The following is a 24372-nucleotide window of genomic DNA, read 5'->3' as shown; positions in this document are numbered from 1 at the left end:
TTGGTTCTACAAACAATTGCTCCAGTGTACCCTTTTCCCAGCTCTTTCGCCATGATTCCAGTCGTGAGCATCGCAATATGGGCAGTTGTTTTCCTTCTTGGCTGGCGCGTTTCACGCATCGGTAGAAGGCCACAAGGATATCCCCCGGGACCCCCAACGCTGCCCATCCTGGGGAATCTTCATCAGGTAGGTCCGCTCATCCGCCTCTCAGCCCATAGCTAACAGCGGCCGATAGATCCCAACGCGAGACCAGCACGAGCAATTCACGAAATGGGCCAAGCAGTACGGTCCCATTTACTCACTGATCATGGGCACCAAGACTCTGATCGTGCTCAACAACGACCAAGTGGTCAAAGACCTGCTTGACAAGCGCAGTGCCATTTACAGTGATCGCATGGATATGTACACCACCGGAGAGATTGCCAGCGGTGGACTGAGAATGTTGGCCATGGTTGGTCTTGTCTCACCCGCTGTCCATATGCCGATGCTAATTTCACTTCTCAGCACTACGGGCCCACCTGGCGAATGGTAAGCAACCAGACTCTTGGAAGTCATCTCCACTCTCTGAAACATGTGGCAGATGCGGAAGATGAATCACGCCCTTCTGAATGTCAACGTAGCCAAGTCTTACGTGAGTTCTCCGCACCATGTACCGCAGCTCGTAGCGCTAACTCGACCACAGGTGCCTTACCAAGATCTTGAGAACAAGCAAATGCTCGTCGACCTGCTGGAGACTCCCGACGCACTGTTGCAACACGTGCGTCGGTACTCATCATCGCTAGTGGCCAGTATCGTGTTTGGGTGGGTAAATTCTTGTACCAACCTTTGCATACCACACCTGTCTCCTTGGATATTTTTCTCCTTCACATCACCCTCTCACTCTTCCTAACCACTCTCTCCCCAGCTGGCGGACTCCCTCCTATGACAACGCCAAACTCAACCAATTCTACACCGCCTTCGGCGAATTCGTCACGCTCGCCCAAACCGCCGGCGCCGCCCTCCCAGACTTCTACCCGCTCCTGCGCAAACTCCCCACCATCCTCCAACCGCGCATCCAACAAGCGCGCCGGCTGCACGTCGCCGAGAAAGAGCTCTACCTGGGCAACTGGCTCGCCGCCAAGCGCGCCGTCGCCGCGGGCACCGCCAACCCGTGCTTCTGCGTCGACATGGCGCGGCGGCAGGCCAAGCCCGCCGACGAGGACGGCGGCTTCTCCGACGAGCTGGCCGCGTACATGGCCGGCACCCTGTTCGAGGCCGGCTCCGACACGACGTCGTCGACGCTGTACGGCTTCGTGCAGGGGGCGCTGCTGTACCCGGCGTGCCAGCGGCGCGCCCAGGCCGAGCTGGACGCCGTCGTCGGGTTGGAGAGGTTGCCCGACCTGGACGACGTGCCGCGCCTGCCGTACGTGACGGCGTGCGTCAAGGAGTCCATGCGCTGGATGCCGACGGCGGCGCTGGGTGCGGCGCCGCATGCGGTGATACAGGATGATGAGTATCTGGGCTATCGCATTCCCAAAGGCGCGGGCGTGATGATGAACATCTGGGCGATTCATCGGGACGAGAAGAGGTACGAGAGGCCCGAGGAGTTTTGGCCGGATAGGTTCGACGGCGATGCGGTGGGTATCGCGGAGAGCGCGAGCTTGGCCGATGTCCGCAAGAGGGACCAGTTCGGTTTTGGAGCGGGGAGGAGGATCTGTCAGGGTGAGTGAGCTTCCTTCGTGACCGCCAACGTGGCTTTCGATAGATGTTCTTCAGGGGCGCTGACGAAGCGTAGGCATGCATGTTGCTGAGAGAAGTCTCCTGCTGGGTATCGCCAGGCTCATGTGGGGGTTCAATATCACTCCAGCCATTGACAAAGCTACGGGTAAGCCCAAACTTCCTGAACAGGACAAGCTCGTTGGTGGCCTCGTCGTACTGCCAGACAAGTACGAAGCATGCATCAAGCCGCGCTCAGAGCGTCATGCGGAGATGATGAGAGCAGCTTGGGCCGAGTCAAAGAAGCAGCTGGACGAGGAGACGGGGCAATGGAACAAGATCCCGGCGAGCATGTCTTTGCCGAGACTTTAGGTTGTGCATGAAAGCCTCGAAGTGCTGTCAAGACAACGTTGGTTTATCTTGTTGGAGCATATCGCCCGTTGGCAACAAGGACCCTCATGGACGTCAGCCCTGGAATATTCCGCACAAGTTGAGCTCGATGCTATTATGTGGAGATGGCAGCTGGGTATCAAAACACATTTTATTTCGGATTCTTGGAGGTTGTTCTTACATAAATCCCCATGCACACGCAAAGAACCGATCTTTTTTCAGACTTTGACAATCAGCCCCTCGTCAGGTTGGACCCTTTGAGCCCATTCCGTCCAGCTACCGTCGTACACCTGGCGAGTCTCCTCCGAGAAGCCGGCCTCCGCCAGCGCAGCGTCAATCACAGCTGCAGTAACGCCAGTGCCACAACTGCTGATTATGGGCTTCGAGGGGTCAATACCCTTGGCCTCGAGGATTTTCTTTAGCTCTGCAGCAGGTAGGTACGTCTTGGTCTTTGGATCAAGCAGCTCAGGCACAGGAACGGATATGGAGGATGGAATGTGCCCGGATGAGAGTCCTGTATTTGTGTTAGCTTGTGTGTGGCATTTGGAGATGAAGAGAAAAAAAGCCAACAAGAAGTCCTATCAATCACCGTCTGCAGTAGTAAGATGATGCCTTCTTAGATACAAGCACTCTCGTGGAAGCAAAGATAAACTGTCTTGTCCACGAACGCCCATAGCGAAGTTGGCAAATGAAATGCAAGCACTTACCCGGCCTTGGTTCCGGCTCCTTACCCTCCCAGCGGCCCTTGCTCCTAGCATCGAGAATTTGAATATCTGCATTGCCAGACTCTCCCTGCTTCTTGGCGATTTCCTTGACCTGCTCAAAGTCGACGACCTTGGAGCGATCGAGCTCGGGGACCGGATAATCAGTCGGATCAACACTGTCGGGCTCGCCCCATTCAGTAGGGTAACCCTCCTCAACCCATAGCTTGAAATTGTTCAGCACATGGACGTTCTGGTGACCGAAAGCCTTGAGGGTCCAGGCTACACGAGGTGCGCTGAAGATTCCCTGCTCCTTGCTATCGTACACGACAACGCTATCGTCTCGGTGAATGCCTAGCTGACCCATGGCCTTCGCAAAGTCTTCGTTGCTGGGAAGCATGTGTGGGTAGGGACTATCCTGGTCCTTGACGGCATCCAGGTCGAAGAAACGAGCCTTGGGAATGCGGCAGGCCTTGAAGGTCTGCCATCCGGTACGCTTCTCGGGATCGTTGGGCAAGAACCAGGTGCCGCAGAGGGGGATGACGCGCGGGGCGGTTGACAGGCGCGATCCAACGTTCTTCTGGAGCGCGTCGCTGAGCTCTGCCGGAGTGACCAGATAGTTGGTCAGCGTGTACGAGGAGCTCATGGCGCGACGCTGGAAGAAGGCAGTTGCGGGGCGCGGAGAGACGGCGGGCTGGAAAGAGGTCCGCAAGAGCGGTCGGAGCATTGCTGTCCTAGCCATTGTCCACAATCAGTGTTGGGAGAATGCGAGTGAGGGTGGTGGAGATGGAAGAGTGGGCGGAGTCATTTGCGACGAGGTCGCGCGGAACTGGGGAAGAGCTGGCCCAGAGCTCGCGATATGCGGCGGGGAGCTCTGGCGCGTGCAAGTGAGGGGGCGATGGCACCATCCATGCCTCCCTCGGTTGCCGATCAGCGAACGTGAAAGAGAGTACTTACTGGCGGTAGCTGGGGAGTGAAATTGGAAAGGCCGTCGCTTTTTTCACTCCCCAGACATGCAGATAGCCGGCTCTGCTGTGATTGCTGCTGCTGATCGCGTCATGTAGCTCTCCCGAGCTCGCCTCACCGCCTTCGGCATGCAAGGCCCGTCCCGACCGTTGCTGCAGCCCGCGCTTCTTGTTTACCAACGGTCCTCGCCCCTGCGACCCTCGCCTCCCCGCCTCGCACGTCCCTCGAAATGAAGGTCAAGATCAAACAATGGAACGCCGTCGCCGCCTGGCGCTGGGACATGCCCGAGGATGACCTGTGCGGCATCTGCCGGAGCCCCTACGACAGCACCTGCTCCAAGTGCAAGTTTCCTGGCGACGGCTGCCCGCTCCGTGAGTCTCCCGCTGCCCTGCATAACGACGCCTTGTCCCACTGACCGTTTTCAGTCATGGGCCAGTGTAACCACTCATTTCACATGGTACGGACCACTTTTCTGGGCGGGAAAAGTTACCGGCAAATTTCTAATCCGCGAACAGCACTGCATTGAGGACTGGCTCAAGCAAGAGGCTTCTCAGGACAAATGCCCCATGTGCCGTCAGCGTAAGAAGTGCAGTTCAGCATTAAATCCGCACTTTGCTAACGTAGTCTCCAGCCTTTACTGTCAAGGACGCCACCAACGCGTCCATGACCGAGGCATGATCGGGATTCGTTGGTCTTGGCCTGGAGTTTTGGGGAGCGCTTTTGGAAAAGGATATGGATATACCCTGGGTCACCGGTCTTAAGGCTGCGAGTACAATCTGAATCAGATCAGCCTGCTCCATCTCATGATTCGTCGTCATTGCTCGCGCCACCCCGCTCTGATGCTCCCAGGCAGCATCCCACCGAAGCACCCAACAGTGTCCGGCCGCCTCAACGACTGAGCCTTGCCAGACGAACGCACTCTTTCCCACGCAAATGGCTTCCAACCCGCCAGAGGCTCACAATCTTCACCGCACCCCGTATGCAGTCAGACCGCACTTCGTCCAATCGGAAAGATGCCGTCACGTGTACGGCAGGGATCAACAATCGATAAAGCTGCAGGGCCCATCGAGCTCTACCCCAAGCTGCCCGTCCCAACGACGTCGCGGACGCAACATGTCCGTCAACTCCCCACAACAACACCACCATGAAGCCGCTCCATCCCCAGTCAGCGGCCTCGCCCGCCCATCACCATCTGCAGCCGTCGACGGCCGCACCGCCCCAGAACATGCCCCGGTAGCCCACGACGACCGCGTCGACTCAGCCGCCGCCGTCGCCGCCGCATCGCAACCGCTCTATCTACACGACAACGCCGCCGGCGATGCCGAGACACTCTCCTACCCGCCACTCGGAGACGACCCCTCGTCGCAACCGCTGCTCCCGCCCGCCAACTTCTCGCCCTTCTTCACGCTCGTCGAGGACGCCGGCACCGGCGAGCACCACCACCCGGCCGTGCACTACGTCTTCTCCGACGACGACCCGGACCTGCACACCGCCGTCTTCATGCGCGCCCTCGGCGACACCACCACCACCGCACCGCCCTCGCCGACCACCACCAGACACCACCCCCACCACCACATCGTCGATCACCTCGAACCCCACGAGGCTGGCGGTGGCGGTGTCGGTGGCCAGGGAGGAGCAGCAGCAGCAGGAGGAGGAGGTCACATCCTCCCACCCCCGACACCGGGCGTCAGGGAGCGCTACGTCGTCGTCGACCTGACGCCCGACGGCCAGGCCGTGGCGGGCGCGACCAGCCTGAGCCGCTCGTGGCAGGTCGTCGGCACCTCGATCGGGCCGGCGCCCTCCTTCGGCGAGGACAGCGGCAACGAGGCCGACGGCATCGGCGGCAGCGGGGGTGTCGGTGGTGCGTTGTTGCTCAAGGTGGAGGGCACGGATATGGGCGGCGGTGGCGGTGGCGGTGGCAATAGGGGTACAGCAGCAGCAGCACAACAACAACAACAGGGGAATGAAACCGTCATTGCTGCGGGACTGACCGAGGCGAGGAAGGCCGCCGGGGACGATCTGGTGGGCGGTTTGGAGGAGTTGCTGCGGCGATTCGATGGCGGCGTTGACGTGCTGGGCAAGATTGTCGGCCCGGACGTGGAGGTCTTGGTGATGCAACAGCAACAGCAGCAGCAGCAGCAGCCGCCGCACGAAGGCGATGGCGTTGAAGGCGAGTCATCACCGCCTCCGGGCATGGCGGCCCTTGCTGAGGTTGTGGGCGAGCCTCCTGCTTGAACCTCATCCTCCTTGTTATTTCTTCTCTTGGCGTTCTTTATGACGAACGACAATAATGGCGACAAAGTGCAAAACTGTTCAGGGACTGGACGTTTACTGCATACCGGGAGGGGCACTTGATTCTTGTTTTCGGAGTTCTATGAATAGAGGAGATAGTTTTCCGTTCGGCGTTTTCCTTTTTTTGGTTCCATATACTCCTTTGGGGGGAAGCTCAACGGACGGAGTATACAGGGGGGGTGTGCTTCCGGAACAAGAAGCATGGTCCGAAAGACAGCATGATGGTGTCAAGCGATTATTCTCTTCTCAACCCTGTCTCTCACAAAGCATACCTCTAATTACACTTTGGATAATTGAAGTTGACCTCTGAATTTTTCTTTTCAATTTGGAATTTTAATCTACATACATCCCTTTCAGCCATCCGTTTCCCGCGATCACAACTCCATTTGGCGAAAGGAAATGAATCGAGGTGTCAAGCTGGAAGAGGCAATCCACTAGTGTCCGACGGCCTTGAACCATTTTTTTCCAGCAATGTAGTAGCCGGAGAAGAAGTCCTCAAAGTGCAGATCATCGGGGGTGGTCTCGAAGACTTGCAGCTCCATGTTGGAGAAGTGACGGAAGAAGGTTCCGAGAGTCACGTACAACTCACAGTAGGCCAGACTACATAAGGTCAGTCTCAGTGAAGTAAAAAACGAAGTAGAAGAGCATACGGCATGCCGACACATTGGCGCGAGCCTTTTCCGAAAGAAACCATGTAACGGTCAAGACGACGGGCATCTTCCGGGTTCAACCAACGAGACGGGTCGAATTTCATCGGATCTGGGAACGCATCTGCGTTGCGATGCATGAGCCATGAGCTCATTCCGACAATTGTCTACAGCAAGCGATCAGAAATGTCACTGACTTGAAGGGACCCCGGAATACATACGCCTTCCGGAATATAGTAGTCATTGAATGCAGTGCCTCCTTTGGGGGTAACGCGCGGAAGGCGGCCAGGAACGCCGAATGAGAGCCTTCACATTGTCAGCTGCGGCCCCTTACCGTAAAGAGCAAGGGTAAAAACCTTAATCCCTCCTTGATTACCCCGGTCTAGACTATCAGCAATGGTCTATACGATTACGAGGACGGACTTCTTACCAGATAGGGAAGTTTCTCAAGAGCGACAAAGTCCAACTTCTGGCTGGCATCAGGGAAAGCATTAACCAACTCGCTCTTGAGGCGAGCGTAGATGTCCCTGTTAGCAAGAGTATGGTAGCACGCTGTGCTCATGGCATTTCCGGTCGTATCAGCAGCCGCAGCGAGAAAGCTGTAGCACTCATCTTTCAACTGCCAGGACGTTGGAATGGGCCATCCATCGTTGTTCTTGGGGTCGAGGAGTTCAGAGAAGATGGTCGGACGGGCATTGTTCAGCTTTCCTGAGGCCATGCGGGCTTTGACGTCTTCGACTTGCTCCATGCATTTCTGATTCAAAAATGTCAGCGCTATGAACAAATGATTGTGTGGAAAATGTATATTCATCTTTGGTCTTACCGTTTGCATCTTGGTCACATGTCCCAGGGGCTCACTAATGTATGGCGCCAGCCATGCAGGCGTCTTGAGAGCAAGGCGCTGCAAGGAAGGAAACTGCTGGAACACCCACATGGCTGGACCAACCCCGCGGACCAGGGCAAAGAAATGGGCTCCCAAATCAGGCGTGTCCAGGAGGTTGTAGCATTTGTCGAATGCATAATCGGTGATGACATCGACAGAGACGCTACGGAAGGCGTGGTGGAGGTCGACAGGCTTCATTTCGGCGATACCAGCTTCCATACGCTTGATCAACTTCTGGGCCTTGTCCTGGACCACATTCTCAAGTTGCAGCACCATTTTACGGGAAAACATGGGATTGATCATGGCGCGCTTGTGCTTGTGGACTTCGTTGGTTGGAGTGCCAAAAGTGCTGTGGGGGACGCAGAGAGCGCCGTAGAAGACGGGGCTCTTCCAGAAGCGGGTTCCAACGTAGTAGATCTTGTCATAGTTGTCCGGGTCACTAAGATGGATCTCGTTCGGTGTAATGCGGACGACAGGTCCTGGAGTGAGCAATCACATGGTCAGTTCGGGATACAAAGTGGTAGGAAGTAGTGATCCCGCTAAGCTTAGAATGCCGGGTGTAGATTACCATATTTCTCATGAAGCTCGGCAATTTTCATATAGTAGCGGCCATTGTAGTATGACTGGTAGAGCGTGGTGACAGCAGGTAACAAAGGACCAGGAATCCTTGCCAGTGGATGGAAGAAGCGACGGTAAACAGCGAGGCTGATAGCATAGCTTAGCAATGCAAAGGCTACGCCGTACATGATCGTCGGCGGCTCGAGGGTAGGAAGGAGAGCCATTGGATCACGGCGTTCGGCGGGTGAGTCCAGGCGAGAGGCGCAATGTTGCGGTGGACGCAGATTAGAGAGAATGAGTGCGAGTTCTCTTTGAAACCGTTGGCCGTGTGGTGGAAAATCAAAGCTGTGCCGCTTGGCAGTTGCGATTGCCACGAGAGGCAGTCACGGAGGCGACTGCCTCGTCGAGCCAATCACCCGTTCCGGCATGCACGCGATCGGCGCAACCGAGGCGAGTCGGGCAGTTGAACCAGCGGGTCTGCCATTCGCTGCAATTACGTGATGGATTCTGGGCAGGAGCATTTGGCGCGGGGGCGTCTGGACTGGACTGGACTGGGCGGTGCGTGGTTGACGCACCGTGGCAGCCATCGATCTTCCTCTTCGTTGTACAACAGTGAAACCTGCAGCTCCCAACACTGCCTGGCCGCCACTGCCGTACCGGGATTTTTCATCTTCTCTAGTCCAGTCCCTTGCGCCTCTATTCCACCACTGGCGCCGGGAAATGCACGTAAGCGGCAGACTGCATCTCAACCGGAACCTGGCCAAAAATCTCTATTGGAGCTCTCGCCCCATGTTCTGAGCTGTCTTGAGGTTGGCCCTCTTCACGCTGCAGTCGCACGGCATCAGCGCCATGCGCACCACAGAGCCACATGGCATAAAACCGCTACACCCCCAGCTCGCGGCGCGCCAACTCCGCAGTACAGACCTCCACCGAAGCCTGGTCACCCGCTCAACTGCTGAGTGAATTGCCCTTTCAAACAAGCTTTCTTGTCAGCCGCCAGTCCTCCCGCTACTGCAAGATGGCTGAACCAGACTCTGGGCCCTCCGACGCCATTCACATCCCAGTTGTGAGTCTACAGCTTATCTGCATCAAACCCCGCTGACCTGTTACACAGGCTCGCGAGCCAGCCGACGACAGCAACGACTCGGCTTTTGGCGACGACATCAGTGACACCACTTCCATTACCTCCACTATCTGGCGCCACCGCTACGAGAACGGCCGCCGATACCACAAGTTTCGGGAAGGCGCTTATTGGTGAGTGTGAGATCGCGGTCTCTGTTGTGTGGTCACACGCATTTCCCTCCGGACAAGGCAACTGTAACCGCATTTCAAAGTAGGAGAGCTGACAAAAGACGAGGGGGCCAAATGACGACGCTCAAAATGATCAACTGGACATTGGGTACGCACTCACATCTGGCCCATGTTTGGCGGTCTAGCTAAGAAATGTAGTCACCATATGCTTCGGCTCCTGATTGACGACAGGTTATTTTTGGCACCCATCGATAATCCTGGGGTAGGCCTTAAATCGTGCATGACGTTCGTCCAAGTGCTGATTGCTTCAAGAAAGTTTTAGACGTTGGATGCGGGACGGGCATCTGGTCCATGTATTATCCCTGGTCCCAGGACTTGCATTAGTGGATTCTAACAAATTCGTCCCATAAAGTGACTTTGCAGACGAATACCCCGATTGTCAAGTCGTCGGGACCGATCTGTCTCCAATCCAGCCGCAGTTTTGCCCTCCAAACTGTCAGTTCGAAATTGATGACTGCACCGAGTCATGGACGTTTCCAAGGAATTCATTTGACATGATCCATGTTCGATGCCTCTTTGGCAGTGTCGGAGACTGGCCGGCGTTCTATCGGGAAGCCTTCGAGTAAGCTTCTGCCGTAAACTTCGGCCCACCAACATCAACTGATATGCGAGAAGCCACCTCAAACCAGGTGGATGGATCAACCAGATGGAAATGGCGATCCAGTTCAAGTCAGATGACGGCACATGTCCGTCAGATCACACCATGGCAGAGTGGTCCAAGCTTTTTATTGAGACGGCTGACAAGTTTGGGAAGACCATGAGGGTGGTCGACAGTATGAAGGGGTGGATCATGGATGCGGGCTTTGAAGATGTGCGCGAGGTGAGATTCAAGCTTCCAGTTGGCCCTTGGAGTTCCGACCCCAAGATGAAGGAGCTCGGGAAATGGAACTTGCTGTATTGCTATCATGGGTGTGGTGAGTAACAGTATCCGAAGCGGCGGCGGCGGACGAGGAACGTCACTAATTTGGTGATAGAGGGCTGGGCCATGTTCCTACTCACTCACGTTCTGGGAGTAAGCTTAAGCAATATTCTGGTTCCGTCTTAAAGGCCGATAACACTGACCCATCGTAGTGGAAATACGAAGAAGTCATGGTTCTGGTGGCCAAATTCAAGGAAGCACTACGGGACAGGAAGACCCACGCTTACTACGACGTGTGCGTAGCCGTCCTTCCTCCAACTGGAAATTGCAGCTACTGACTGTTCTACCAGTTCAGTGGTGTATGGGCGAAAGCCAGGTGCTTCTCAGCCTGCGTAGTTGCTCACATATTCAGGGGACGTGTTCTAAAATTGCATAGGGTACCACTAGTTGAAAGACCGAAATCTTCCCACCCGGCGGCCTCATGCTGCTTGTCATTACTATATATATAGGGCATCACGTTCAGTGGCCTCATGCTCATTGTCATCAAAATCGTGAGCCACCCGGCTCGGGTATCCGCGAGAAAGGAACATAGCACCAGACACAACGAATTTCTCCTAGTAATCGCGCTTAGATGGTGTACCCGGCGTAGGTGGGGTAGGTGGTGTAGTCCCAGGACACGCTCTTCTGCATCAACTGGTAGTCGAGGCCGTCGCCGCCGCCGCTGACGTACAGGAACTTGGTGAAGGGGACGGAAGCGTGGTAGGTGAAGGGGGTGCCGGCGGGGATAAAGACGACGTCGCCCTGGATCAGGTTGACCGAGTCGTAGCCGTCGATGGCGACGACGAGCTGGCCCTCCTCCATCTGAAAAGCCAGGGGCTGGGTCAGGTTCTGCTGGGCGGTGCCGGCGGCCGTCTGGTTGGCGAGCAGCGGGGACATGGTGATGGTGCCCATGGTGAAGTTGTCGGCGCTCTGGGTGCCGGTGACGAGCGGCTGCACGACGCGGTAGACGCCGTCGTCGACGTTGAGGTACTTGGGCCCGTAGCCCTTGGCGACGAAGTTGGGCGTGTGCGCGTCCTTGGCCAGGGTGTTGGCGCCATCGTGCCACTTGCTGGCGCTGCTGGCGCTGCTGCTGGCGCTGCCGTTGACGAAGTCGTAGCGCGGCGAGAAGTCGAGCTGGGCGAAGACGTCGAACGACTCGAGCGCGGAGATCATGCTGGCCGAGCTGCCCGCGCCCGAGGACGAGCTGGTGTTGGACGCGGCGGCGGGCACGAAGGCGGAGCCGGTCGACGAGTTGTAGGCGCCGTCGCCGATGGCGATGAAGAGCTGCTCGAAGCCACCCGGCTGGATGACGCCCGTCAATTGCGTGTCCGGGTCGGTGATCTGGAAGGTGTGGATGGTGTTGTGCGGCACGGCGCCGTAGTCGCCCGGCGTGAGGATGCGCGCGTTCTCGCCCGTTGCGTTGGTCTTGGCCCACAGCTGCACGCGGCCCTTAGTGCAGTAGAAGTTCTCGTAGTGCGCCTTGTGGATGTGGGGGAGCACGCCCAGGCTGGTCGAGTCGGGGGCGTTCGTCTGCATCAGCGTGAAGGCGCCCGCGGACGAGTTGCCCGTGACGGAGAAGCGGTAGATCTGCTGGCCGACGGCTACGGCTTGTCCGGCGAACTTGGGGAGCACATAGGGGCGCAGGTACTGCGGCGCCGTGTCGACGATTAGGCTGCTATCCTCGGCGGCACGAGCTGCCGGGGCAGCAGAACCGACGGCGAGGAGCGAGGAGAGAGCTCCGGCGATGGCGGCGGTGGAGGACTTCATTGCGATTGAGAACTGAATTGACTGGGAAAGTATGTACAGCCGAGGAAACGAAGGTGGTGGTGGGGAGAAGATCCACTAGAAGGACAACCGCATAATAAGTAGTAGTGGTATGTACGAGCTCGTAGTAGGCCCGGAGCTCACCAACGAGAAAAGTGCGAGAGACGGAGCAAACGGAGTCTACTGGTTAGGCACTTGGACGGCATTACGCTCGGAATTCCCGATGCCAAGTTAGGTAGGCCGGGCCTTTACCGTAGACAGCAGTTCGCAAAGAGAGGCCGAACGAGCCAGCAGGGAGTCCGCGGGGACGAGGCGGCCCCACGGGTGCATACAAGGTTCTGTACCACGGCCGGCAGAACGAAGCGGAAGCGGCGACTAGCAATCCGGGAAGCGGGGACCATGAGTTCTCGGGGCTCTCTGCAGGCTACAGCCGGCATCTCGATTTGCATGGAGGAGTCCAGATGGTGGATAGATGGTGTGGCGCCGAAATGAGACCGTTATCTGATGGCATGCAAGAAATACCGTGGTGCATGGCGCGGAGCTCGGGGGGGACGCCTCGCGAGAAAGGCTCCCGAGAGGGTTGGATGGATGGATAAAGTGGCCAAGCTTTTCTGCAGGCGCCCCCTCCGATCATCCCGGGCCAACGAGAATGGGAGTGACGTTTCGAGTGCGGGAAGCAGCATCGGACAACGTTGAGCTCCGAGGTCCGACGAGGCTCTGCTCAAGAGCCGCGCTGTGCATCGGCTGCGCTCAAGCTTTCTGGCTTAGCGCCACCCCGGGCCCCGTTGTTGTAGGGCTGCCTGATCCAGCCATCCGTTTCGAACAAAAGGCAAAAAGACGCGCAACTCCTGAACTCCTGCTCGTGCTCGCCGCCCCCCGATGGTCGCTCCCGGCAGAACGGCATCGTGCCCGCCAATCACCCTCGCACCGATCTCGCCGGAGCGCCTCCCGCAGTCTCATCGACGCTTTAGCTTTAAGCTTCTGGTGTTCAGATCTCTGCCCGGCCGCGTGGCCTTGCCCTGCACCTGAGCGTTTCATCCGGTATGATTGGCCGCCACGTGGGATATGCCGACGATATACGCAAGCATGTTGTTTCTATGTCAAGCTCTTGCCCTTTTGCCCGCGTCGTCACTGCGCGCGAGCATGCCGCTCAACACCGTATGAATACTGAGCCGTAGCCAAGTGCCAAGTACCCTTCCGTGCAGGTTTTAGACACTCGTTCTTTTCGCCTTTTCCCCCTACTCTTAATCCGTCACCATGAGAGCCCTCACGGCTTTCGGTGTTGCCTCCGCGCTCGTTTCTCGTAGCTACGCTGCCTCCAACTCGTCCACTAATTCGGCGTCGATTCTGTCTTCTGGTAAAGGTGAGGAGCCCATGGATCGCAGCTGTCCGAAACACAAGCCCTTACCGATTTCTCCGTGCAGTTCAGCTTGGCGACTTCGAAGCGGCGTATCAAAAGGCCAAGACCTTTGTCTCCGGACTCACCAACGCAGAGAAAGTCTCCATCATCACGGGCGGCGATGTCTCTGGCTCCAACATCACGTGGACCGCCTTGGAGAACAAGGACGGCAGCAGCGGCATCAACTACCAGTACTACGTCTCCGGGTTCAGCATGGACAACGCCCTGGCCATGACCTGGGACAGGGACTACTTCGAGAAGCAAAACAAGGCTCTCGGCCGCGAGTTCTACCTCATGGGCTACAACCTCGTCAACGGCCCCGAATGCGGACCCCTAGGCCGCACCCCCTGGGGTGGCCGTCAAGCTGAGGCTTACAGCCCTGACCGTGAGTGATTGCCAGATCCTCAGATGCGCCGTGTTTGCGATGTGCTGAACTCTATTAGCGTACTTGTCCGGCGCCATCATGGCCAAGGCCATCCCGGGCATGAACTCTGCCGGCGTCATCGCCGGCGGCAGGCACTTCCTGCTCAACGAACAGGAGACGAACCGCTCGTCCAGCATCTCGTCCACGACTACCGCCGTCTACACGTCCAACGCCGACGACAAGACGATCCACGAGCTCTACCTCTGGCCGTTCCAGGAAGGCGTCAAGGCCGGCATGGCGGCCGTCATGTGCGCCATGTCGCGCGTCAACGGCACCCTGGCCTGCGAGAACAGCGACCTCGTCGGCGGCCTCCTGAAGTCCGAGCTCGGCTTCCCCGGCATGGTCTTCCCTGACGTCAACTCGCAGTCGACGTCGTACGGCTCGGCCAACGCCGGTCTCGACTACGGCTCGAGCTCGTACTGGACGGCCGACATCCTCAACGCCGGCATCGCCAACGGCTCCTTCACCCAGACCCGCCTCGACGACATGGCCGTCCGCAACGTCATCGGCTACTACCACGTCGGCCTCGACGACGGCCAGCAGCCCGAGGTCGCCGCCACGACCGAGTACCGCGACGTGCGCGCCGACCACGCCGCCCTCATCCGCGAGGTCGGCGCCCACTCGCTCGTGCTGCTCAAGAACAACAACACGGCCGCGGGCCAGGGCCTGCCCCTGAACCGCCCCCGCACCATGAGCGTTTTCGGCGCCCACGCTGGCCCCGCCATGGCCGGCCCCAACCAGGCCTTCAGCGTGCAGGGCACCGACGGCCCCGTCTACCAGGGCCACCTCGCCTCCGGCAGCGGCTCCGGCCAGCTCTCCTTCTCGTACCTCATCACGCCCTTCCAGAGCCTGAGCACCCGCGCCGCCGCTGACGGCAGCATGATCCGCTGGATCCTGAACGACACCTACTCCGACTCGAGCAGCTCCGGCGGCATGGGCGGCGGCGGAGGGATGGGCGGTGGTATGCCTACTATGAGCGGCAACTCCAGCAGCGGCGGAAACTCGACCGGCGGTGGACCGGACGGTGGTATGGGCGGCGGCGGTGGCGGCGGCGGCATTTCGATCTCGGGCCAGGGTACCGCCTTGACGCCCAGCTTCGAGAACTACGCCGAGGACTCGGAAGTCTGCCTCGTCTTCCTCAACTCCTTCGCGGGCGAGGGCGCCGATCGCGAGGAGCTGACCAACGCCGACCAGGACACGCTCGTCACGACCGTCGCCTCGAGCTGCAACAACACGGTCGTGGTGATCAACACGGTCGGCCCGCGCCTGGTCGACGCGTGGGTCGAGAACGAGAACGTGACGGCGGTCGTATACGGCGGGCTACTAGGGCAGGAGTCGGGCAACGCCATCGCCGACGTGCTGTACGGCGACGTCAACCCGTCGGGCAAGCTGATCAGCACCATCGCTAAGAACGAGTCCGACTACCCCGTCTCGCTGTGCTACACCGAGGTGTGCGACTTCAGCGAGGGCGTCTACATCGACTACCGCCACTTCGACAAGTTCAACGTGACGCCCCGCTACGAGTTCGGCCACGGCCTGTCCTACACCACCTTCGACATCGGCGCCGTCGCCGCGCAAAAGACCGACGGCGAGGCCCTGTCGTCGACCTACCCCACCGGCCCGCTCGCCGTCGGCGGCAAGACCGACCTCTTCGACGAGGTCATCCGCGTCACCGCCACCGTCGAGAACACGGGCGGCCGCGACGGCGCCGAGGTGGCCCAGCTGTACGTCGCCTACCCGGCCGCCGCGCCCGACCAGCCGCCGCGCCAGCTGCGCGGCTTCGAGAAGGTCAAGCTGGCCAAGGGCGAGCGCAAGGACGTCACCTTCAGCGTCCGCCGCAAGGACGTGTCGTACTGGGACACGGCCGCCCAGGAGTGGGCCGTCGCCAAGGGCGAGTACACCTTCTCCGTCGGCGCCAGCTCCCGGGATCTCAGGGGCGAGGCGAAGGTCACTGTTTGATGAGGGGATGTTGGGATTCTGCGACGAAAGTGGGGGCAGCTTTTATGCGGCCTGTGTACGAAGCATTGGAGTTTGGTATGGGTGGGCGGTCTTCGTGTGTATAGTGTTCGTTTACCATTCTCCGTGAATTATAATCCCGTGGGTTTTGTAGCAGCCGTGCCTCTGCCGTATATCTCAAGTGATCGTCAGTGTTTGATGAACTGGTCCGCATTCTGCACTGCTGCGGCCGTGCTTCTTCATAGCGTCCGCTAGGTAAGACATTTACCCCACATGTTTCCTCTGGATCTTCTGTGCAGACGCTAGGGGCGTGTGGGAGCGGTAGTCGGCTTCTAGAAGCCGACGTCACGGCTCGGGAATTCCGAATTTTCTTCAGGATAGTGCCGTTCCCGTGAATACCTAGGGCAGCGCTCCTGGGTTAAGCGGGGCCTAATCTCACGTCATTCTTTGAAAATTGTCGCAACTTTACACAATGGTTTCCTCATCCGTTTTCTAGGTTCCCAGGGGATAGGCGTCGACGCTCCGGATGGTGGGAATAGGTGATACCGAGTTCCGAAGGCCACACGCGCCTTCCGAAATCTTCAGGCACAGTCCTCTTGAAACGAAATTGTTTCGGAGAAAACGCCCTTCCGGGTTTTGGACAGGAGAAAATGCCGAGTATCCACCTTCCTGATTCGTTCCACCTCGCAATAGACCAAAGAAGCAAAGAAGCACCCTGGGAGCTGATGCTTCTTCTCTCACAATCTATCCACGAGCCAGACCCCAACTTAGTGCAGGAACAGAAGTATAACACCAAGCTGGGTCGAATCCGTGAATTGTTGAGAGGAGTCCAGTTCCTAATTAGGTAGTCCATAGATCACAAACCCTCGGATCTTATTGCCTTGAGGTTCTGGTGGTGATGCATTGAGCCGGAGCCTGCCCATCGAAGTAAACATCTGTTAGTGGGATTGTGCCCTCGTGGTTCATGTATTGCAGGGTCGCGGTATTGTTTCTGCTTATGCTGGTGCGTGGACATGCTGTGAGCTGCCCGCTGCTCCATGCTTTCCGAATCCGGTCTGGCGTATCGAGCGTCGCTCGCTGGACAATATGCCGAGCAGCATCGCTTTTCCATTGGAAGGAGTTGGCCGATTTTGCCGTAACTCTGAATGCATTCAGTTGTAGGCTCGCCTATCACCCAAATGAGCCAGGCCGCAAAAGAAAGTATAGGCTCCAATACCCACGGGTCGTCCAAGGCATTGAAAGGCCATGTCTGCACGCGCAATTGTTGCAATCCAGCACATGCACGGCCTCATAATACCACCCATCCAAGATCGAAGACCAGCTTCGTTCTGTCCAAGCACATGCCATCCGCGCACGCCTCGCTTCCACCGGCGCACCTCCACCCATCCATCATGCGGCCTTTTCAGCTTCTTCCTTCAGGCCCTCCGCCCACATGATCAACCCATCCTGTATCATCCACCCAGTCAACCACTTGACCACGTAGGCCATCGGCCCGTCAAAAGTCATGTAGGTCCTGTAGGTGCAGCCACCGCGGCCGTCCTCATCCGCCACGACCTCGTTCACGCGCTGCGTGCGCATCAGCCAATCCGGCATCATCTTCGGGCTCTGCGACCAGCCGACCCTCCACACGCCCCGCTCCGCGCCATTGCCGTTGCTGTCGCCCGGCGTCGACAGCACGTTCACCAGCTCCAGGCTGCCGCCGGGCACGTTGCGCAGGGCGCCGAGGACGCGGGCTTGGACGGTGAACTTCAGCGTCTGGCCGAGCTTGACCTTGCCGTCGTCGTCGTCCGGGGTCGTGGCGGCGGATGAGGGAGGAGCAGCGGATGGCTCGGGGACGACGTCGGCGCGCGGGATGAAGGTGTTCCAGCGCGGCCAGGTGGTGCGGTCGATGAGGAGGGCGAAGACGCGTTCGGGTGGCGCGGCGATGGTGGAGGAGGCGGTGGGGTTGAAGACGGAAGAGGGGGAAGAGGAAGCCATTGTTGTTGCTGTGTGTGCGTAGCAGAGCTCGGACGGGTGCAAGATGTGCGTGGAGGGGAAAGAGGGTAGGTGGTGTGATGTTGAGGTGGAGCTGTTGGTCGGAAAGCTTTCCCCAGATCGCCGGGTCCGGGTGTGCCTGGTGGAGCTTGAATTTTTAGCGCGTCGTGGGCCGGACCTCGCCGCTGTTCTTTCCTTTTCTTTTTCTCAACTCACTTTGTAGCAACAGGCGACAATTCTCAAATTAATCCATTTTCTATACTTACATCTTTGACGGTAGACCCTAGTCTACGCATGCAACGACAAGCAACCTTCCTAGTCCGGTTTCACTTTCCGATAGGAGGTCAGGAAGGCATCTCCGAATTCAGAAGGTTAGAGTTAGCTCAAGCCCTCTCGCGCGCGTTGGAACCCCTGCAAATCCCCTTGGCCAAATGTGGGGTAGATGAAGCGGGCGTTCGGCAGTAGGTATGTGGAGACGTCAATCGGCCCAACAGGAGCGGTATTTATCTGCCAGACGCCCACAAAGCTTTGACCGAGGTTAAGCAAGCTGTGTGAAAGCTTTTTTCAGCGTCGAGCCATGCTCCCTGACTCTTCTCTCTTGCTTTTTGTTCGTTTGACTACCTTCGATTCTTGAGTTGTTGAAACTATCTTCGGTCTATAGCTCAAGGATGAAGAAATTACTGATGGGGTATAAAGCAAGCTAAAAACAAGTCACCTCTATCTACTCTTCACCTTCTTCCGCCCCTTTCTCCAAGCTCGTCCGACCCACCCGACCCACACGAACTGCGGATAAAGTCATTCCCGCCAAGACCGTCTGAACTGAAAGACTTTGCACCAGCTTTCCATCTCGCTTTCCCTTTCTCTCTCCCGTCCCCTCGTTCCTCTCTCTTTCTCCTTCTTCCTTCAACCCTCACAAGGATACTTACTCATCCCCCTCAGTCTCTCGCCCCACCTCACGAACCCCCACGGCACGAGCCCCATCACCACGCTGACGAACCCCAGCAAGCTCGTCGCCCAGCCCGTGCCGAGCGCCTTGTACATCTGCAAGATGAACAGCGGAAACACGGCGCCCAGGACGTAGCGCAGCAGACTACAGGCGGCCATGGCGCTGGCGCCGTACATGGGTCCGTACGTGTTCGCGAGGTAGAGGGCGCAGGCCATGAAGATGAGCAGGTTGCTGGTGCCGAACAGCGTTTCGGCGATGATGGGCACGATCCAGTGCACCGAGGGCCGCGCCGTCCAGGCGAACATGAAGAGCGCGGCGGGCAGCACGACGGAGCCGGGGAACGCGATGGAAAGGACGAACTCGGGCGGTGGCGCGGTGCGAGCTGGCTTGGGGCCGCCGGCCTCGAGGACTCCCTGGTTGGACTGGGCGGCGGCTTCTTGGTCTTGTTGCTGGCGTTCGCGCCACCGCTGTGCCCGTGGTTTGTCGAACCATATGCTGCTGGCGCAGATGGTGGTGAAGCCGAGCAGGCAACCGACGCCCAGGCCGAGGAAGGTAAGTCCTTGCGCGCCAAGTGAAAAGCCATAAGTGGTGCTGAAGACCCAGGGATATGCGGCAAAGAAGGCGTACTGCATCGCGAAGATGAAGGCAACGTAGAGGGAAAAGAGGCCGATGATTGGTTCTGTTACAAGCATATGCACCGGGCGGCCAATGGTGTTCATGAGCAGCGCCTGCATGCCTTGAGCGGCGCGCGAGGCGCGTGAAGCTGCCGTCTCAGTGCGGCGCAGCTCTGTACCGTTGCCTTGCCGCTTGGCACGTCGTTGGAGTATCTGCTTGCGGTAGGTCTCGGACATGAAGAAGGCGGGTGACAGAAAAGCGACGGTGAAAAAGAGGATGACCCATTGCGTCCACCGCCAACCCTTGGACTCGGCAACGAAGCCTCCGATCAAGGGGCTGATTTGAGGTGAGTATCATGTTGATGACCAGAGCTGATGGAGACTTACCCCAAGGTTGGACCCAAGAAAGGGGCGCAGACGAAGAGAGCCATTGGAATAGCGCGTTCGTGCGGAGCCCACACTTCGGAGAGGGTTGCATTCCCGACGCTCAGGGCAGGGCTACCAAAGCATCCTGCAAAAAAGCGGCATACGGTCAACGCGGCGATCGACTGAGATAAGCCGGACCCGAGTATGAAGAGACCGAAGATTGGCGTACACACAAAGTACACTGCCCTACGACCGAAGTTCTCGCTGCATGGCGATGCGATCAGAGGACCGAAGGCAAGACCAAGAGTGTAGAAGGAGAAGGGAAAGATTGCAACGGTCGAGGAGACGCCGAATTCCGCTTGCACCTCGGACCGGCCAGGTGTATAGATGGAAGAGGCCAACGTGCTTTGTGTGTATTAGCGCGCGCTGCTGGACGACCCGAACAAGGAATGGCTTACGTCACGACTGCGATGAGAGCTGAAGAAGGTCAGCGAGGGCTGCAGCGTTGGCAAGAGCATGGAAGAGCTTACTTGGGATGATTGTATGGAAACACCTCTTCGCGAAGGGCCAGTTTTGCGGGTTCTCAGGGTCATCCGCCCATTCGACCTTGGTTGGAAAATCCTGTTGGTACGGTGAACCATCGTCGGAGTGGGAAAGACGCTTCTCGGGATCCGGACTGTCGACGCGCGGAGAGAAAGGCTCCATGTCTTCTACAGGGTTCGTATCTGGCCGGCTGTCTTCAACCATTGTTATGGACCGAGAGGTTTGGAGAATTTTGAAGGAGGAAAGGGTGGAGGCAGGTATTTAGCGGGCAGTGCGTGCCAGCACGCTTGCATGGCGTATCGAGGATCCACTGTATAAGCAGTAAAAGTCTTGATATGCGGCAGGTTGTATCGCACCGGTCTCTGGGCATTTCCCGGAACCGGATCCGTGGAGTTGCATCTTGGGCAAGCAGTAACGGCATGCCGGACGCGGGCCGTCGGAACGAACAGCGACCAATGAGTGGTAGGGCTCGATGTCGCGTATCGGAAGCAGATGGTGGGAGTGGCTGATAGCGTCAGGGCTCGACCCACCGTCACGCCAGCTGAAGTTCGGGAACGATGAACGGGAATTGAAAGGGAAGAGCCGCCCCCAAGCTGGAGCCGCTGCGCTACATCTGCGCCGCCTGGAGACCGTCTAGGCCGCTATCGGAGCCGTCGTAACACGGGCCAAGGCGCAACCAAAGGCTTGTTTCAACGCGGGAAAGATGACGGTAACTCTCGCGCCTGGTCAGCTGCGGTCGACGCAGCTCATAGCTTTTTTTTTTTTCTTTTCTCAGCCGCCTGTTTTCTGGCGACGACAAGCGGAGTGGACACGAAGGACGCGAGGTCCGCCGAATCGCCGCACAATCTCCGAATGCTGCCCGTCTTTCGGCTTGAGGGTTCGAGGGCCACGAGGGCTGTGGGCTCGGCAGTGAGGAAAGGTAGTTGGCGATGAGATCCGTGAGGATCTGCGCCAGGGATCGATCGCGCCTTCCGGCATTTGGCAAAAGTGGTGGTCGCCGGCTCCCCGCCGAATACTTGGACCCTGTTCCGCTCCGCTCTATCTGATCTCCGTGTCTCCTTTCGTTCCCCTCGGTGCCGTGAGAGCTACCGCGCCTTCTGAGCTCCATCTCTGATGCCGCCCAGCGTTTCGTTCGAAAGCGCCCAGCGATCCAACGCCTGATCGTTGCTCCCTACTGTCGATGCGGAGAGCTTCGACGACGCTATTTTCCTTCCTGGTGATCAGCTAACGAGGTGCATAGACGTATCAAAAGTACTGACAGCTGAAGGAGAAGAGAACGGAGGCTTCCTACCTACCCCGCAGCATATCCCTTACTTCCTGCCGTTCCAGCTGCACCTGGGCTAGTCGACTGCCTCGCCGTCATGTCCGGAGCCACTTACGTTGTCCAGCTGAACTTGAAAGTACCGATGACGACACCGACCGAGACTCTTGGCTACCTACTTGCCAACGGCAAACATATCTGTCGGTTCTGCGGCCTGAGGCATTCGCCAGGAGCAAAAGACACGCCTACCACACCAAATGGCGAGGCATGCTTCAGAAAAGCGTTGCTTTCACGTTGCAGGCACTTCTCCGCGGAAATGGACGGAGATGCGGGGAAACGGCAGCCTGCCGCTCATGCTTGAAACCCATTCTGTCCTGCCATCACCCGACTCTTACTAAGACAAACACCACTTCTTGTCTCGTCCCAAATCCACAATATTTCGTGCAAAGAGCCCGAGTGCGTGTTTGTATTTTCATTGAAGTATATCCGTCGAGGAATCTGCCTTTCGCTTAACCCTAGCGGCCCTATAAGATACCTTGGACCTTGTATAACCAAAGCAGTCAAGGTCTCGGTCTCAGAATAGGCTGTCATCTATACTTCCGTATACCTTGCGGCGGAAGCTAACGGAACGTTCCGGGCGATTTCTGCAAGTCGCATGGTTGAGAAAGCCTCGAACATCCGATTGATTGGACGTTAACTTCGCCCGCACCGTTGAATGCCGCTGCTTCCGCCCAATGGCAACATCGCCTTTCAGACCCAACGTGAGTCATCCCGGCTTCTACTGGGTTTATCAGCCATGTGGCTGCTGCGCTGCTCTGCAATTCACCAGACTAAATGGCTGTTGACGGCAGGAAGCAATGTCGGACCACATGGTGCAGGGCACATTCAGTATTACGACGGCTTCGTTGAAGCTTCTCCGCGGGTTAAGCATATTGTAAAGTATAAATCGTAGTCGAGTTTCTTTCATCGAGTATATCAATCAACGAAGTTTAACATTCGACACTCTTCTCTACTTCCAACACATCAGAGCAACCCAAGGCAACCCCCCTGAGACTTCGCGTCAGGATGCCTTCCGAATCACGTACGGAGGTCTTCCCGTCCACCATACAACCAGGAAGTACTGAACTTCGAGAGCAGTCCCCAAATTCCCCTTTGCCCGTCCTCGCGGTGCCGAGCCTCCCGTCGAGTACGCTCAGCTCCGTGCCAACAACTCCATCAGTAGAGTCGAGCTCTGGGATGGAACATGCCCATGGCTGCTGGTAAAATGGAAGGATATCGTCTCCGTAGCAACCGACGAACGATTTTCCAAAGTGTGCTCTACGGTTTACTTGTGTTCGATCCTTAAGCACTGAATGACTGAGATGGCTCTTAGGAGCGCACGCGGCCTGGCTTCCCTGAGATGAGCGCTGGAGGGAAAGAGGCTGCAAAGAACCGACCAACCTTCGTGGACATGTATCCGCCTGCGCATGGGCAACAGAGGGGCATGATCTCAGACCTCTTCACCTACGATCACATCGAGAGGATGCGGCCAAAGATCCGAGAGACAGTGAGCCATCTGTTGGATGAGATGCTCAAGAAATATGACGGCCAGCCGATTGATCTGGTTGAGCACTTTTCCCTGCCCGTTCCATCATATGTACGTCCGTTCAAGTTTGAGCAGGCTATCCGTTTTGTGACAGAGCTACGGTTCGACTCACCTTTAATACTGAACGCAGATTATCTACGGCATCCTCGGTGTCCCCTTCTCCGATCTCGCCTTTCTGACAAAGCAGGCAGCCGTCCGCAGCAATGGCAGCGCTACGGCCACCGAAGCCTCCAATGCTAGCCAAGAGCTGCTCAACTACATGGGATCCCTCGTTGACCAGCGCTCCGCCGAACCGGAAGATGATCTTATCAGTCACCTCGTCACCACACAACTGCGTCATGACAACCTCACCAAAGCTGACGTTGTACAAATGGCCTTCCTGATGCTCGTCGCGGGCAACGCGACTATGGTCAGCATGATCAACTTGGTATCTATTCCCCACATTCCATCGACCTTTCATGACCGATACTTTCGAAAACAGTCTCTGACAATGATCACTCATTTGAATCGAAGGGTGTCATCGAGCTCTGGTTCAAGCACCGGGAAACGCAGCTCGCCGATTTCCGAACCGACCCGCAGGGGCTCGTGCCCGCCTTCGTCGAGGAGCTCTGCCGCTACCACACCGGCTCCGCCATGGCAATGCGGCGTGTTGCCAAGGTCGATGTGCACTGGGGTGACAAGGTGAAGATAACCCCTACCTGCCCCTCCTCCACCAATAATTCATCCCTCTTCCCCCTTCACCATCCGAACCTCTACTCAAAGCGGAAAAAAAAAAGGAAAGGAAAAGGTCTAATACAAACCCACCTCCCCTCACAGCTCATCAAAGCCGGCGACGGCGTCATCCTCGCCAACTCCTCGGGCAACCGTGACGAAGAGATGTTTCCGTCTCCCGACGTCTTCGACATGCACCGCCCGCGCGGCGCCGAGGCGGCCCTGGGCTTCGGCTTCGGCGCCCACCGTTGCGTGGCCGAGTGGCTGGCGCGCGCCGAGATGGAGGAGGTCTTCGTCGCGCTGGCGACGCGCGTTCCCGGCTTGCGGGTGGCCGCCGCGAATGAAGACGAAATCAAGTGGACGCCTGCGAGGAAGGATGTTGGGGTTGTGGAGTTGCCTGTTTATCTGGGATGATTTATCCGGGATGGGGGATACATAGTCGGGGAAAACGTTCATTCCGTTCCATCCTCTTTTTCCTTCTCCCCTTT

At 57.7% G+C, this 24372-nt stretch overlaps 10 protein-coding genes across 10 annotated transcripts; 5 read left to right on the top strand and 5 right to left on the bottom strand.

Annotated features, from left to right (window-relative positions):
• Positions 1-51: 51 nt before the first annotated feature.
• On the top strand, positions 52-2067 carry SLS55_000556 (uncharacterized protein; the record flags this gene model as incomplete). Its single annotated transcript, XM_066772067.1, has 7 exons — positions 52-63; positions 236-451; positions 505-528; positions 581-631; positions 683-801; positions 905-1701; positions 1775-2067. 7 exons carry the CDS (start codon positions 52-54, stop codon positions 2065-2067), a joined length of 1512 nt encoding a protein of 503 aa, XP_066637346.1.
• A 236-nt stretch (positions 2068-2303) lies between these two features.
• On the bottom strand, positions 2304-3432 carry SLS55_000555 (uncharacterized protein; the record flags this gene model as incomplete). Its single annotated transcript, XM_066772066.1, has 2 exons — positions 2304-2599; positions 2793-3432. The coding sequence occupies 2 exons, from the start codon at positions 3430-3432 to the stop codon at positions 2304-2306; spliced, it is 936 nt and encodes a 311-aa protein (XP_066637345.1).
• A 549-nt stretch (positions 3433-3981) lies between these two features.
• SLS55_000554 (uncharacterized protein) lies at positions 3982-5987 on the top strand (the record flags this gene model as incomplete). The annotated part of the gene is made up of 2 exons (XM_066772065.1): positions 3982-4123; positions 4990-5987. The coding sequence occupies 2 exons, from the start codon at positions 3982-3984 to the stop codon at positions 5985-5987; spliced, it is 1140 nt and encodes a 379-aa protein (XP_066637344.1).
• A 491-nt stretch (positions 5988-6478) lies between these two features.
• SLS55_000553 (uncharacterized protein) lies at positions 6479-8356 on the bottom strand (the record flags this gene model as incomplete). Its single annotated transcript, XM_066772064.1, has 7 exons — positions 6479-6644; positions 6695-6858; positions 6913-6997; positions 7048-7073; positions 7122-7445; positions 7515-8053; positions 8143-8356. The coding sequence occupies 7 exons, from the start codon at positions 8354-8356 to the stop codon at positions 6479-6481; spliced, it is 1518 nt and encodes a 505-aa protein (XP_066637343.1).
• A 1790-nt stretch (positions 8357-10146) lies between these two features.
• Positions 10147-10640, top strand: SLS55_000552 (uncharacterized protein; the record flags this gene model as incomplete). Its single annotated transcript, XM_066772063.1, has 2 exons — positions 10147-10263; positions 10515-10640. 2 exons carry the CDS (start codon positions 10147-10149, stop codon positions 10638-10640), a joined length of 243 nt encoding a protein of 80 aa, XP_066637342.1.
• Positions 10641-10929: 289 nt separating this feature from the next.
• Positions 10930-12108, bottom strand: SLS55_000551 (uncharacterized protein; the record flags this gene model as incomplete). Its single annotated transcript, XM_066772062.1, has 1 exon — positions 10930-12108. One exon carries the CDS (start codon positions 12106-12108, stop codon positions 10930-10932), a length of 1179 nt encoding a protein of 392 aa, XP_066637341.1.
• Positions 12109-13362: 1254 nt separating this feature from the next.
• SLS55_000550 (uncharacterized protein) lies at positions 13363-15887 on the top strand (the record flags this gene model as incomplete). The annotated part of the gene is made up of 3 exons (XM_066772061.1): positions 13363-13468; positions 13530-13889; positions 13948-15887. The coding sequence occupies 3 exons, from the start codon at positions 13363-13365 to the stop codon at positions 15885-15887; spliced, it is 2406 nt and encodes an 801-aa protein (XP_066637340.1).
• A 1386-nt stretch (positions 15888-17273) lies between these two features.
• SLS55_000549 (uncharacterized protein) lies at positions 17274-17861 on the bottom strand (the record flags this gene model as incomplete). Its single annotated transcript, XM_066772060.1, has 1 exon — positions 17274-17861. The coding sequence occupies one exon, from the start codon at positions 17859-17861 to the stop codon at positions 17274-17276; it is 588 nt and encodes a 195-aa protein (XP_066637339.1).
• A 900-nt stretch (positions 17862-18761) lies between these two features.
• On the bottom strand, positions 18762-20531 carry SLS55_000548 (uncharacterized protein; the record flags this gene model as incomplete). Its single annotated transcript, XM_066772059.1, has 3 exons — positions 18762-19755; positions 19806-19929; positions 20315-20531. 3 exons carry the CDS (start codon positions 20529-20531, stop codon positions 18762-18764), a joined length of 1335 nt encoding a protein of 444 aa, XP_066637338.1.
• Positions 20532-23038: 2507 nt separating this feature from the next.
• SLS55_000547 (uncharacterized protein) lies at positions 23039-24298 on the top strand (the record flags this gene model as incomplete). The annotated part of the gene is made up of 4 exons (XM_066772058.1): positions 23039-23224; positions 23304-23600; positions 23687-23854; positions 23990-24298. The coding sequence occupies 4 exons, from the start codon at positions 23039-23041 to the stop codon at positions 24296-24298; spliced, it is 960 nt and encodes a 319-aa protein (XP_066637337.1).
• Between the last annotated feature and the right edge of the window lie 74 nt (positions 24299-24372).

This window comes from Diplodia seriata, assembly GCF_021436955.1.
Source record: "Diplodia seriata strain FDS-637 chromosome Unknown scaffold_1, whole genome shotgun sequence".
In the NCBI taxonomy this organism is placed as follows: Eukaryota; Fungi; Ascomycota; class Dothideomycetes; order Botryosphaeriales; family Botryosphaeriaceae; genus Diplodia; species Diplodia seriata.
This window is presented reverse-complemented; position numbering and strand designations above follow the sequence as displayed.